This window comes from Microchirus variegatus (assembly GCF_963457635.1).
Source record: "Microchirus variegatus genome assembly, chromosome: 2".
Classification (NCBI taxonomy): Eukaryota; Metazoa; Chordata; class Actinopteri; order Pleuronectiformes; family Soleidae; genus Microchirus; species Microchirus variegatus.
In genome coordinates, this window is record NC_139803.1 from 17659056 (window position 1) to 17672601 (window position 13546).

The 13546-nt window shown below is 39.5% G+C and overlaps 1 protein-coding gene across 1 annotated transcript in view; it reads right to left on the reverse strand.

Moving 5' to 3' along the window:
- Window positions 1–13546, reverse strand: part of LOC310940348 (roundabout homolog 1-like) — a gene marked incomplete at its 5' end in the record, with an annotated part of 135801 nt that overhangs the window by 83649 nt on the left and 38606 nt on the right. Inside the window, one exon of the mRNA XM_083905297.1 lies at window positions 2290–2616. Within this exon, the coding sequence (XP_083761423.1) occupies window positions 2290–2616 (327 nt within the window). The remainder of the gene's footprint in view (window positions 1–2289; window positions 2617–13546) is intronic.

The window sequence follows — 13546 nt, forward strand, 5'->3', positions numbered from 1 at the left end:
TAAAACCTTTTTGCGGAATTTCTCCCCCAGACAGAGCTGGGGGAGAAGAGTTAGAGTTCTGTGAGCTGACGCAGCTGAACAGACCAGGGGATCAACCATGCAGGTTGTGGAGCAAAACATCTCACAAAGGCTTGAGCACAGTCGTTAAACATTCTCACCAATGCTTCCTTTCATGCAGTGTTTTATTCACTTTTGTCAGTCGACTACATTCAGGGTGTTTACATGGAAAATACGTATTAGTATGACTGAAACCAGACTTTTGTTGGCGTAGTGGTTAGTTCTCTTGCCTTTGCAGCAAGAAGACCCGAGTTCCAGCCCCAGTTGGAACAAGGGCCTTTCTGCGTGGAGTTTGAACGTTCTCCCCGTGTGTGTGTGGGTTTTCTCCGGATTCTCCGGCTTCTTCCCACATTCCAAAAACATGCAATATAGGGATTGGTCACTCTAAATTTCTATGTGGCCCTGTGATAGACTGGCAAACTGTCCAGGGTGTACCCCGCGACCCTCCGGTGGAGGATAAAGCAGTAGATAATGGTTGGATGGACCCAAACAGACCATGACGCTCTGAGCTTTATCTCAGAAGAAGACAACACCGACAAAAACAAGAAAAAAATCAGATCAGTGCATTTTAGGACTAACAAGGAGTAATTAAATATTTGGAGTTAATGCAGGATAGGAAGAAACCAATTAGTTCTCAATGGTACCAACTAGCTGCCAGCTAAAGTTGTTTTGGTGTAACAATAGGTCAAACACAAAATACCTATACTAACAAGATGGAAGGAGACATATTGCCCTCTAGGGTTCTGGAGTAAGACACATTCTGTTCAATAAATTGAATCCCTGCAAGAAAAAAGAACAGTTGTCCAATCAAATGACCTGGTTCAGCCACAACAAACTGTGCATGGAAACTCTTTTGTTGGACTTGCAAACCCTTCACATGCATGTACCTTCTGCATTTATTCTTCAGACGGTCGTAAACCCTGATCTTTTGCCCTCTGCCCTCTCTCTGTTTCTCCACAGTCTTCATTCCCTCACTTGCAGCTAACCTACACACACACACACACACATATATAAACATACGCACATATGTTTGGTTACTACTTCCGACCTGACAGATTCCTTGCCTGAGACATACGGCAGTGAAAGGCTGTTAACCTGGCAATGGCACACACACATTTGACACTTGCAACACTACGATTCAGCGAGTATATATACTGTCACCTGTTAGAAACACACTCAGCCCTGCTTTAAACCTCGGGACGAAAGCAGACACTGCAGCTGTCGCCGTGTCTGACAGGTGGATCGCAAAGTGAGCATCGACCTGTCACACAGCCATAAAAATAACCATATTTAAACAAAAGCAGCTAAGTAAAACTGGCTATTTAGATATTGAATGTATAAATGTGTGTATAAGACCAGTGTTCTGGTAAAGGTAAATTGTGTCTGTAGTATTTCCAGTATGTCCTAGATAGTTTTTGAAGTGTAGTTGTGGGTACTAACACATCATGAGCGTTGACTGTTAAGCCAGCTCCCTGTGCCAAGAATCATCTTGAGACACACTGGGTGTCTGCCAGCAGGGACACAAGGAAAAACCTATGTTTTGAGTAAAAGGCCCGTCTAATAAAATCTACACCTTTTTTTTAATTCAAAGCCTTGAGAAAAAATCTTGTTGTGAGATAGCTTTTTTCTACTGGAACCTCAAGTCAATTAATTTGTTCACTCTCTCCAGCAAAGCCCATAGTAAAAACCACAATTTTTAGCATGTGTGGACACAGAAGCTGCTGGTTTACTGCTTTCTTTGCTAAATTGTGTTACTTCAAGTCCAAATGACAGAAATTACACAGCACAGATACAAAATAATAGATATTCTCTATGGAATCTGGTTTAGTTAGTTGTCCCAAATGGAAGCCAATTTTTCTGTGAGAATGAACGTCCATGTCAAAAGTTGGTTCCTATGCGTCAGTAAATCATCTGACCACACAAGAAATCAACAAATTAACTCTTAAAAACACATGCTATCACTATGCACACCAGGAATCTGGTTAATCAAGTAAATGGTTTAAATGCACTCAGCAATTTTCCATCATGTGGGTATTTGCCTGGTATTACATGGTTATTATATATTTCTGCTAAAGTTATAGTATGTGTATATATATACACATATATATATGTATATATATATATATATATATATATATATATATATATAGTATATGTATATAGTATGTGAGTGTATGCACGTGGAATTAGCACTGTGATGCGTACACACCAACACACAATGACAGAACTTACTGGCCACTTCCAGTGATGCGTTGTGACTGATCGCCTGGCCCAGATAGTTTCTGGCCACGCACACGTAGCTGCCATCGTCCGGTTTGCTCCGTCGCCCGTGGACGATGCGCAGGAAGAAGAGGGACCCGCTGGGCAGCAGCATACGGTGGGAGCGGGAGTTGTCGCGAACCGTCTCGACGCGCTCCCCGTCTTTGTACCATTCCACCGTGGGGGATGGACGACCCTCCGCCTTACAGTTGAGAGTGGCTGGTTCCCCTTTGGACACAATAAGGTCAGAAGGATGCTCCACAATGCGAGGAGGGAAGTCTTCCTGACGAAGACGTGACCCTGGGGAAATGATGCAAGGGTGATAAAACAAAGATGAGGGTCAGTTCATGTGAGAGTAAGTCATAATTCTTACTGTGGAACACATACATGAATACAAAAAAACAACACACTCTGTATCATTTCTTTAAGCAACAATGAGTGTTACAGTGCATCATTACCCAGCTTGACAAGACAACATAATTATCACCCAAACACATTTAATTCATTATAAAATGTTTTTACTTTAGTTTCAGCAGCTGGAACCTCTCAGGGCACGTCAAATTAAAAACATTGTAAAGCAATACTGACTATATACTGAAATATTTAGTCATTTCGTCAATCATTTTAGTCAAAGCATATAGCCTCAAAAGAAATACAAAAAATGTTCCATTACAGATTAATTATAATAGGATTACAATAATATCTGCTCCCACCAACTGTACTATTTTACTAATTAAAATGTTATAGTATAATAGTTTTAAGCATGCTGATAGCTGTTCTACTACAGCTAATAACACAGCATCATTAAGGAAATTAAAAAAGGGAGAAAATATAATTATATATTGACATGTTACTTCGCCAGATGCCTTCTCTGATACTATGAGACAAAGACAATATTTTCTATCTTCATCATGAGCCCATCCCTCTGTCTTCCTCTCTGCTGGACAAACTCATGCAAGTGCTCATAGTGTTTATAGTGCTGAGTTGTCTGCACGCACATTTGTTTCTGTATTTGTGCAAATCTGTTTGTGTTGCCGTTTTGAACCAGCTTTCACCACGACACCTGAAGAGAAATGTATCTCAAGACAGCCGTTGAAATGTGAATCAATACTCCAGTCCAGTCAAAGCCTGCACTAACAACCACAAAATCACCTCTAATCCTTGCTACACTGTTGATATGTCAATCACGTCCCTCCTCTCATTCTCAGTCTTTTCAAAGAAACTGTGTGAGTTCCTGTGAGTCAGTGGACAAAGAAAAAGAACCCTAATTAGATACAGGTACACACGCAACTCCAATGCCTCTGCACATCCTGCATTCCTACATGAACCCCCCCCCCCCCCCACCCCCTCCAACACACACACGCACACATACACAGCCAGGTATACACACAGGCCCACCGCCAAACATTTCCACACACATCCCCCCACACAGGCTCTTTCCCTTTTATCTCTCTTTAGCACTGTGCAAATGCAGGAGAATGTGCTGTGCCTGCTGAGTCTAGGCCGCATTCAGACCTGGAATACAAATCTGTTTTCAGTCATCTGATATCTGTAAGTATGAATGTTCACAACTGACATTAAAATCGTGTTCGTGGATGCTTCTAAATAGGTGGCTTCCTCCATCCTGCATTCAAATACACACTGACTTCATGACCGTTTGCAAATGAGTGCGAGACAGCAAGGGAACCTCTGCTTCCTCTGAAATGTCATACTGCTGTATTTACATTGCATTACTAAAAAAGCGATATTAGTTTATCACAGATAGTCTGACGCAATTTTTAAATTCATTCCTGCAGCAGCATGGCACATCAAAACCAGTGGAAGCTCAGCTTCAGTTGATCTCTATGAGACAGGGCAGATAAACATCATTTCAGGGGAAGCTCAGCTTCTCTGGGAGTTAGTGGAGCACTGGGTGGGCCTGATTCAAGATTCAAGATTCAAGATTCAAGATTCAAGATTCAAGATGCTTTATTTATCCCGAGGGAAATTATTGTGCAACAATTGGGAGGTAAAAGTGTAGATGTACAAGAGTTAAAAGATACATTAAATGAAATAAAATAAAATAAAAATAATAATAAAAATAAAATAAAATAAAAATAAAAATAAAACAAAAAAATAAAATAAAAATAAAAATAAAAGTAAAATAAACAAATAAGACAATGCAACAAAGTGCCAAACAGAAGGAAAAACAGTAACTTACAACAGTAACTTAAATGCAACAATGCCACAAAAAAGAATCCAAAAACGAATCACAGTCAATGTAGGTATATATAATATACAGCAGTACGCACGGAAATAAAATAAGTACAACTAAATATGGTGAGCACATGTTGAAAGTGATAAACAGTGATAAGGTGACTAATGATATCAGCATAGTGCAAACAAAGTAAAGTGATGAAGTGATATGGGTAAAGATGATGATGATGATGATTGGAGGAACTGGCTGAAAGGCGGAACCACTTTTTTATTGACAGTAATACAAGTACAAAACTTGACTTTTAACTTTTACAATATATATATATATATATGTACACAGCCGTGTAACCACTGCTTACACCTGTATTATAGCTGTGGGAATGTTCTTCCTGTTCAGGTTACGCTTGAATGTGCCAATGGCCCTGTAAAACAGATAATCAGTACTGTGCCCAGCAGTGATGAGCTCCTACACGCCTGCTACAACCAATAAATCCCACACAGACAAGCGCTTATGTAGATAAAGCACCTCACACATTGTTAAGAGACTGTCATTCACAGGATGCCGTGTTTGCACAAATCTATATTAAACCGCATTTCCTAAAGTCTTCCATACTAATATGTGATATGATTTAAGAGGTAGTGTGCAACCTTATTTCTTGAAATGTCCGGAACAATAAGTGCACAAGCACCTATGGCTTTATCTATTGATTATTTTTCATAATCAATTACTCCAGTGTTCTTTGAACCCTTCATTATTTCAATGTTGGCGAGAAAGATAATCAATTCAGTACATTATTAATATTATTCAATTTATTGTTGCAGCCCTGTAGTTGCATTGCTCTATTTTACCTGGGAATAATGCTGCATGGGTTAAAATTCAATAATAGTAAATATTGTGGTATAATTTACATTGATATCAATATAACAATATTTCAATAAATATGAATATCATGATACATTGAGAGTAACCTTTGCAAAAATAGTAATGCATGTTTAACATGTGTTTGATGTCTATTAGGATGTTTAAAACCAAACTTAAATGGTGTCTTTAACATTCTTCATGTATGACATTAAAACTTATTAAATTATTAAAATCAGCTGATTTAAAACTAACATTACATAATACTTTTTTTTATGTATATATTTGATAAGGTGAACCATTACAAATCCAGGGTCTTACCTATGATGCTTCATCTTTTATAAATAATCTAAAAGCTCATTAATTATTTAAGTTAAACAATTAAAACAAAAAAAACAGAGAGACAAAAAAAACATTAGCCATGAGCAGAAACCATAAATATGTAATCACAGTACAACGCCACACGCTGTCTAGACATTTAAACCTATGGCAGAACAATACAAACAAGGGAGCTTCTGTGGCCTTGAGTCCCTGTTCACAGCCCACCATGTTGCTTTCCTTGTACTTAATTGTGTCAGGCTGATGCCTGAGGGTCCATGCAGCTCCCTAAGCTGCCTGCCATTACAGAGAAGCAGTGTAAGCCCAGCTACAAGTGGGTCCCCAGAAGACCATGGTTTTATCTGCAAAGGGCCAGCAGCCAGTGTACAATCAGTATGCAAAAACATGAACACAGATGCACAAAGGGGAACACGCACAGGGAAGGTCATTTCCAACACCTGTACCCTGACAAAAAATATTTTTTTTCCCTCCCTCCCTCCCTCCACCCCCCCCCCCCTCTCTCTCTCTCTCTCTCTCTCTCTCACTCTCTCTCTCAGGCATCCCTCAGGCTGTTATGTCGTCTTGTGAAGATGGAGGGAAAGGAGGCGGATGAAGAGTTACAGACACAAAAGAGGACCGAGCATGTCTGCAGTTTTTGTCTCGGTTTGGGAGGAAAGGAAAAGTACAAAAAAAAAATCTGCTTCCTCCAAAACTGTGAATTTGTTCAAGAGCAGTGGTTCTCATTGTGGTGTCATTCATCAGTATAGAGCTTTTCATTTATGACAGTTAAAGGTGGACTAACAAGCGGTGGCTGGACTAAACTGAAGACCAGAGGTGACATTACACGTCCAAAGACTCAAGAGATTTAAATCTTCTTTAAAAACCTACTTTTTCGCTTTTAATTCAGGTTGAGCGGAACTCGCGTTGCAATATATAAAAGTATTGTGTTATGTTTTACTCTTTTATTGATATTCTGTACAGCACATTGTTCAACCTATGCCTTCAGTTAGCATCAACAGCTCAAATATGTCTAATTCGTCCATTTGCAAATATGCCAAAATGGCGGCCTCTCTATAGCTGACCTTTCTCCTGATATAAATATTTGTTTTCGGGAAATGAAACACAACAATTTATACAATCTGGTGTGAGAGATTGCTGCTTGTTCTTCTTTTTTGTTATTGTTGTAAGATAGGGTGGAGATACATGTATGTGGCCCACACCAACATCAATACACTTTTATTTTTTTATTTGAGCAAAGGGGGATTTAGCCTAGTGTGGAAAAAGCGGCACTCAGTGAACTGAGACCAGCTTGAGTAGCATGGACTTAAGTAGCTGAGATAATAGGAGAGTGACTGTGTGTGTTATAGAGGCTGTTTTGCATGAATTTGACTACAGGTGTGCCTTGGGCATTTGTCTTGGCCTTTGGCGTGCTCCGGGGTAAAAAAGTTTGAAAACCACTTGCCTAGAGGATTAAAATCAATTTTTGGACAGATAGTAGTCGGAGATCGTAGAAAGTCATGAATGTAGGAATAATAAGCTATATGTATTCTGTGTTTTATTCAAAAAAGGCTTTATGAATATGTAAGGCAGCAAAGAAAGCATGAAGGGATGGATTTTAAGAGGGAGAGTGTTCAAAGGCAAGGGCATAAGGTTTTAAAGCAACACATCATGAGTGCATGAGTTTGAAATAACACAATGTGACAGATATGAGTGTAATTTAATGCAGCGCAGGTGGTCTTACACCAAGCAACAACAGTGTCATTTACAGTACAACACTGTATATATTTAGAAAGCATGAAAGGAGGCTACTGTGAGTGTTGGGGCTAAACCTTCTAATTATTCAGAATAAATATCAAATATCACATATAAATGATCCCCTCTGAAGTCTCACCGACCATCTAGTCAGTTGGAAAAGTCACATTTTCAAAGGTACTGACAGATACATGGAAGCGCTAGAGCTGCAACTAACGATTGTGTTGGTGGTTGATTAATCTGTTGATAATATTTTGAGTCACTGATCAAAAAGGTCACCACTGATAAGATAATATAGCACTGGTGCAGCCATTTTGGAATCCTGACTCAGGGTACATGAGGTCATACTGAGTTTCCAAGTTGGAAATCTGAGACCAGGGTAAGAAACACCCCATCACCTCGGATATTCCGAGTTCCAACTACAAATGGAACGCGTGATTAATGCAATTCAGAAGTGTACATGTACTTTACTATTAACCCAAACTTACTGGTTTATTTTGGTAAGAATCTCATACTTCCTTTAGTGCTCTCAAGTTACAGGTAGACATTAAGGGACCGTTCACGTCATATCCTTTGCCTGCACAATCCCTCGTTTTGGAATACAGGGATACTCTTTTCATACTCGAGCCCAAAAAAGTAAGTCAAACTTGTCTTTGTCCACCCTGAAATGAAACTTTGAACCTTCCATCATCCAAATGAAGGTCCTGAATCAGTTGGTGAAGGTGGTGACCGTGAAAAAAAAAAGGCTAAAAATTAGGTTTTAAATCATGTCATATTCATCTTCATTCTCTGCTCTGAGACTGTGGAGAGTGGCTACTTCAACATACACGTAGAAATAAGGGTTCCAGTAAGAACCATTCTGATCCAGAGAACCCTTTAAAACTCCTTTCCTGAATAAAGAGTTTTAAAAGGGTTCCAGGAAGAACTTTTATAAAAAGGTTCTACCTGGAGCCAAAAATGGTTCTCTTATGAGGACAAGCTGAAGAACCTTACATGGTTCTACTTAGCGCTTTTATTTCTAAGTGTACACACACTCCACTTGTCCGCATTAATGTAAACAGAAGTAGTTTAGCAGCAGTCCACCCTCTCTCTACCTCTTCTACTTCATCAACAGCCACCTGCAGACTCACAGCAGGAGTCTGCTTCTCTTTCTGTTCTTCTCTACTCAATTTCCTCATCTTGAGGAGTTTTAAAACATCTCTTTTATTTGTGTTTTTATGTGCTTTAGATGCGGAACAGAAACGGCTCCTTGCATGCTAGTGCTGGGCACATTAACACATTGCATTAACGGCATCAATGTTAACGCACATTAAAGCATGCCGTGTTTCCATGCAGTGTTGCCGATTGTTAAAGGTGCATTATGCAATAAATTTAAAGCAACTGGCCATAAAATCCTCCGGAATAATGTTCATATAACAAACTGAACTCACCAACAACAACAGTACAGCCAAAATATTTGCATTAAAAAATATATATTTTGCAGACTGCAAATCATGTGGCACCACCTACCGCCGTCTACCAATCATTGCAGTCAGAAGAGTCTCAGCTGCCGAGCAACCATGGGTTGCCAGTTACATCAAAAAACGAAGCCTAAAAGACCACTGTATTTTGAATTTGAATGTTGTAACTGTTTTTGGCCACAATCTTACATATGGCACCTTTAAGATTAGTCTCTAAAGCAGGGGTCACCAACGTGGTGCCCGCGGGCACCTGGTAGCCCGCGGGCAGCCAATACGGTGCCCGCGGGCTCACTTCACTTCACCTCACTTGCATGTATCCGTATGATCTGTCAGTAAAATATCTTTGATATTGTTTATAAAAACTGGTAATCGTTAGGAGTAAGCACTGGAAGGAATGTGTATGCAGTTGAATGCATAATATTAATCATTTAAATGGTAAACAAACAAAAAAATATTATATGGTAGCCCTCCATATTATTTTTTACCCTTAAGGTAGCTCTCTGTCTCAAAAAGGTTGGTGACCCCTGCTCTAAAGTAACGCTAAACTTTAAAAACAGAGACACACATATGCAGTACGTTGGTTATATGTAGTGCTGCGCTTTTCGTTTAACAAACAGACCGCTCCAGGTCGACTGTAGGCGCTCTAACGGTGCTAAACGAGCTAACGGAGCTAACTGGTAAAAGGTGCCTGGACTCCACTGCCGCGGCACGTAAACATGATGTCACGCACGTCATTTTCCGGTCAGTCGTTAAGGAAACGTGTCATGCGTTAATGTTGACGCCGTTAGCACCGTTAACATGCCCACAGCACTAGATATAACACGTCAATGCTGGAATTCTGCTAACTAAGCGATAAGTGATTGACTTATTGCAGCCCTTGTGACAGACACGCACACATCAAAATATTTCTGAAGGATCACTCTTAGGACTGTTGCGCTTCTCAAATCCACCCAAAAACTGAAAAACCTAGAAATTCATCTCACCATAATTGACTGTGTGACATTCATTAATGTAGAACACAGCAGACTTAGTGTCAGTATTTGTTGCTGCTGACAGCTGTGATACACAGTGTGATTATTCAGTGACTCACAGTAACTACCTGAGCCACAGTGGTGAAGATGTTAGATCCCCCTGTAGAATTGAGGGATTACCTGTGTTGGAGTGCAAACACCACTCTGGACACGTATACAGTATCAGAATCAGCTGTTAAAGGCAGGCCGGCTTAAAAGTGAGGAATAAATGGAACATCTCTTGTCTTGTTAAGGCCGCACTTTCGTTTGAGTCTGTGAAAGTCATTTAGTTTTCCCTTTTTGTGTGACCCGTGGCAGAGACTGTGGATCAAATCCACACTTTTAATGGTGAGGCAGAGATTTACAGAAGCTTCCAAGTTCACTGCATTGATCTCGTAGAACAAATTAGACCACAGGTTTGAACAGACAACTGTCCAAAGAAGACCAACAAGGTTAGATAAGACATGAGAGAATAGAAGAGAACAAACAGTCTAAGTGAGGAAAAGACCTGGTTTTTAATGATTATGAGAAGATTAAAGGTGCATTATGTAATAAATCTAAAGCAACTGGCCATAAAATCCTCCTAATATGTCACAGAGACTCAGGAATAATGTTCATATAACAAACTGACCTCACCAACAACAACAGTACAGACAAAATATTTGCATTTAAAAAAATCTTTTGCAGACTGCAAATCATGTTTATGTTTTGAAATCATGTTTTGGCATGTGGCGCCACCTACCGCCATCTATCAATCATTGCAGTCAGTAGAGTCTCAGCTGCCAAACAACCACGGGTTGCCAGTTACGTCTGAGCTACAATGGCGGAGAAAACGAAACCTAAAAGACCTTGGTATTTTGAATTTGAGTGTAGTAACCGTTTTTGGCCACATTCTTACATATGGCGCCTTTATTAAGCCAAACGAATAATTTTTTTTTTTTAAAGACTATTATGGAATGTTTCAGTGCTTCTCATACAACATAGACATTTTGAGAATGATTCTGTATCAAAACTGTGTACGGAGCTAAAAAACAGTAGAACAGTGTGGCTATATTATTACATGCCTCAGCCAAGAATTGTATTCTCATTTATTTTCTACAGAAGCTTTAACAAAAAAGCTCTCTTTTCTTGTGGTTTCCACAAATATACAGTATGTTGTTCCAGTTTTATTAATAAAGGTGAAAGGAGGTAAATACATGGGACCATTCAATTATGAATTACTTTGCTTATCAATGCATCAAGATGTATAGTTATGATCAAATTGTATCCCCTGACTCGTAACCAAATTGCGTCAAAAGGTACCTAGCGATTCCCACCTCTTGCAAACAAATTTTAAGTTATAGAAAGTAAAATTACATTTAATGTCTAATCAATCAAGCTCAACTTTCCAAAAACCAATGAGACAAAGAAGCAACAATATAGCTCTTATTTCCACCCACACTTTCATCGACCGTTTACACATCACACATTCGCACACATTATATAAGACGACACATCCGTACCAACACCTGCTGAGGAAACCTGGGACTTTTAATATGAGCAAAGACATTTTAACCCTATTTTACTGATCATTCATTCACATCTTAAACATCTCATCCTGGTATAACGTCCAGTAAACACAAAACCAAAACCTCCTGCAGTACAAACCAGGCCAGCAAAAATAATTGGTTCATCCCAAACTCTCCTGATGGACTCATACAACCACTGTGATCAGAGAGAACCCCTCTAATCCCCTCAGTCACTCCTTCCAGCTACTGCTGCTGGCAGAGACAAGTCCCACTGACCTGGAAATACCATTGACAAAAGAAAGTATAAATTCCATCTAAAAAAAATACATAGCATCAAGAAATACAATAAATAAAGTGCTATTAATGGAAAAAGAAGCAGAAGAACTTTGTATTCCAGCTTGGAATCCTGTTAGGTTGTGTATGTGAGAAGATTCTCAGTAGAGGGTCCTTTGTAAGAAACATCCCATGAAATACCCAAGGTCCAGTTTCAAATGGAACGTACCATCAATGCAAGTCAGAGCCAGAGACTGAAGAGGTAACAGGAAATGTACTTTACTATTAACACAAAAAGAACTAAAACATACCAATCTATCATTCTATATATTGACAGTTGTACTAACCTCTTCCTGCCTGTTAAGTTGTATTTTACACATCTGTCCGGACACACAATATACACAGAGAAGGAATGTGTTAACAAGTTGAATGTAACTGCAGAACCTTGTGACATCACAGCGAAGTTGACCTTTGGCATTTTTACTTTGACCCCTAAATTCTAATCACTTCATCCTCAAATCCAAGTGGGCAGCTGTGCCAGATGTGGTGACATTTCCTTGCAGGGGATCCTGATACATCATGCTCCCTGAGGGCAATCCTGACATATCACATTCAGGAGAATGGGCCAGACAGACAGATGGACAACCACCCCACAAACATAATGCTGTTGCATGAGGCTGTCACTAGCACAGTTATTACAAAAAGCAACCACAGCACCAGAGGTTACTGAATAAAAAACTTTAAATGAAATCAATTAATACCATGTTCATGTTGTAATGTATAACCTTTGGTGATTTTTGTTGTCGTTAATGTTATTATTCTGCCTTTGTTTGGTCTTTGTGAACAGAAATGATGTCATATAATTTATGCTGCGTTCTTCATATGAAAACAGCCTCTGTCGAGCAATACTATCAGACCTGACTGAGGGAGCATTTGTGTTTATATAGCAGCAATGAAGGGGCGGGTGGGGACCAGAAGTATTTTCCCGTCAAACTCCAACATGTTTGCAGTCGTCACACTTAACTAGTGCAATGTCGGTGTTGCCACCATCTGTTTTGACATAAAACAAGCTACTTCCTGTGTACACTGTGAGGATGTTGCCTGGTGACACGAGACACATCCTGGTGACACATCCAATGTACCAGTCCCAAGTCTGGATAAATGGGAGGGTTGCATCAGGGAGGGAATCTATGCCATATCAAATATGTGGATGACTAGCAGGTGATCTGATGACTCTGACCAATCATAGGGCAGTTCAGAGATAGAGTCAATGAGTGCTCCTATTGGCTGTTCAACTACATACAACCATAGAGGTTTTGCTATTCAAGCACCAATAACTGCTAAAAAAAAAAGTGGACGATGCCTTAAACAGAGTTGCAATTCTAAAACATGAGTATTCTAACATCCTACGGATGAAACTCTCATCTATTTTCCAGCCACTGTCCTACAGTTTTAGGTTGTTCCATATCTACAAATGAATATGGAATCCGGCCAGCGAGTGCCAGACAGGAAGTAGGAAAGTCACCAACTTTGGCCTCTGGACATAACGTGAAGGTATCCATATCAGGAAGTATCAAGTAAAATAATCTACACTGGAGACAGAACCTTGACTCTGACTGAGAAAATAGCGCTGTCAGCATTTCCATCCCAAAATGTGTTTAACAGACACAAACTATACACCACAAGTATTTGTATGTGACATTATAAAAGTGTTTGCTGTCCATCAGCGCACTACTTTATTTTAAGCATTCAGATTATAGAGATGTCAGAAAAATATCTGATCCTAAGAGCTTACATGAGGGCCCTGTGAAAACTATAATTAAACATAATCTTAAAATCTTAAAAGCCGTCCTG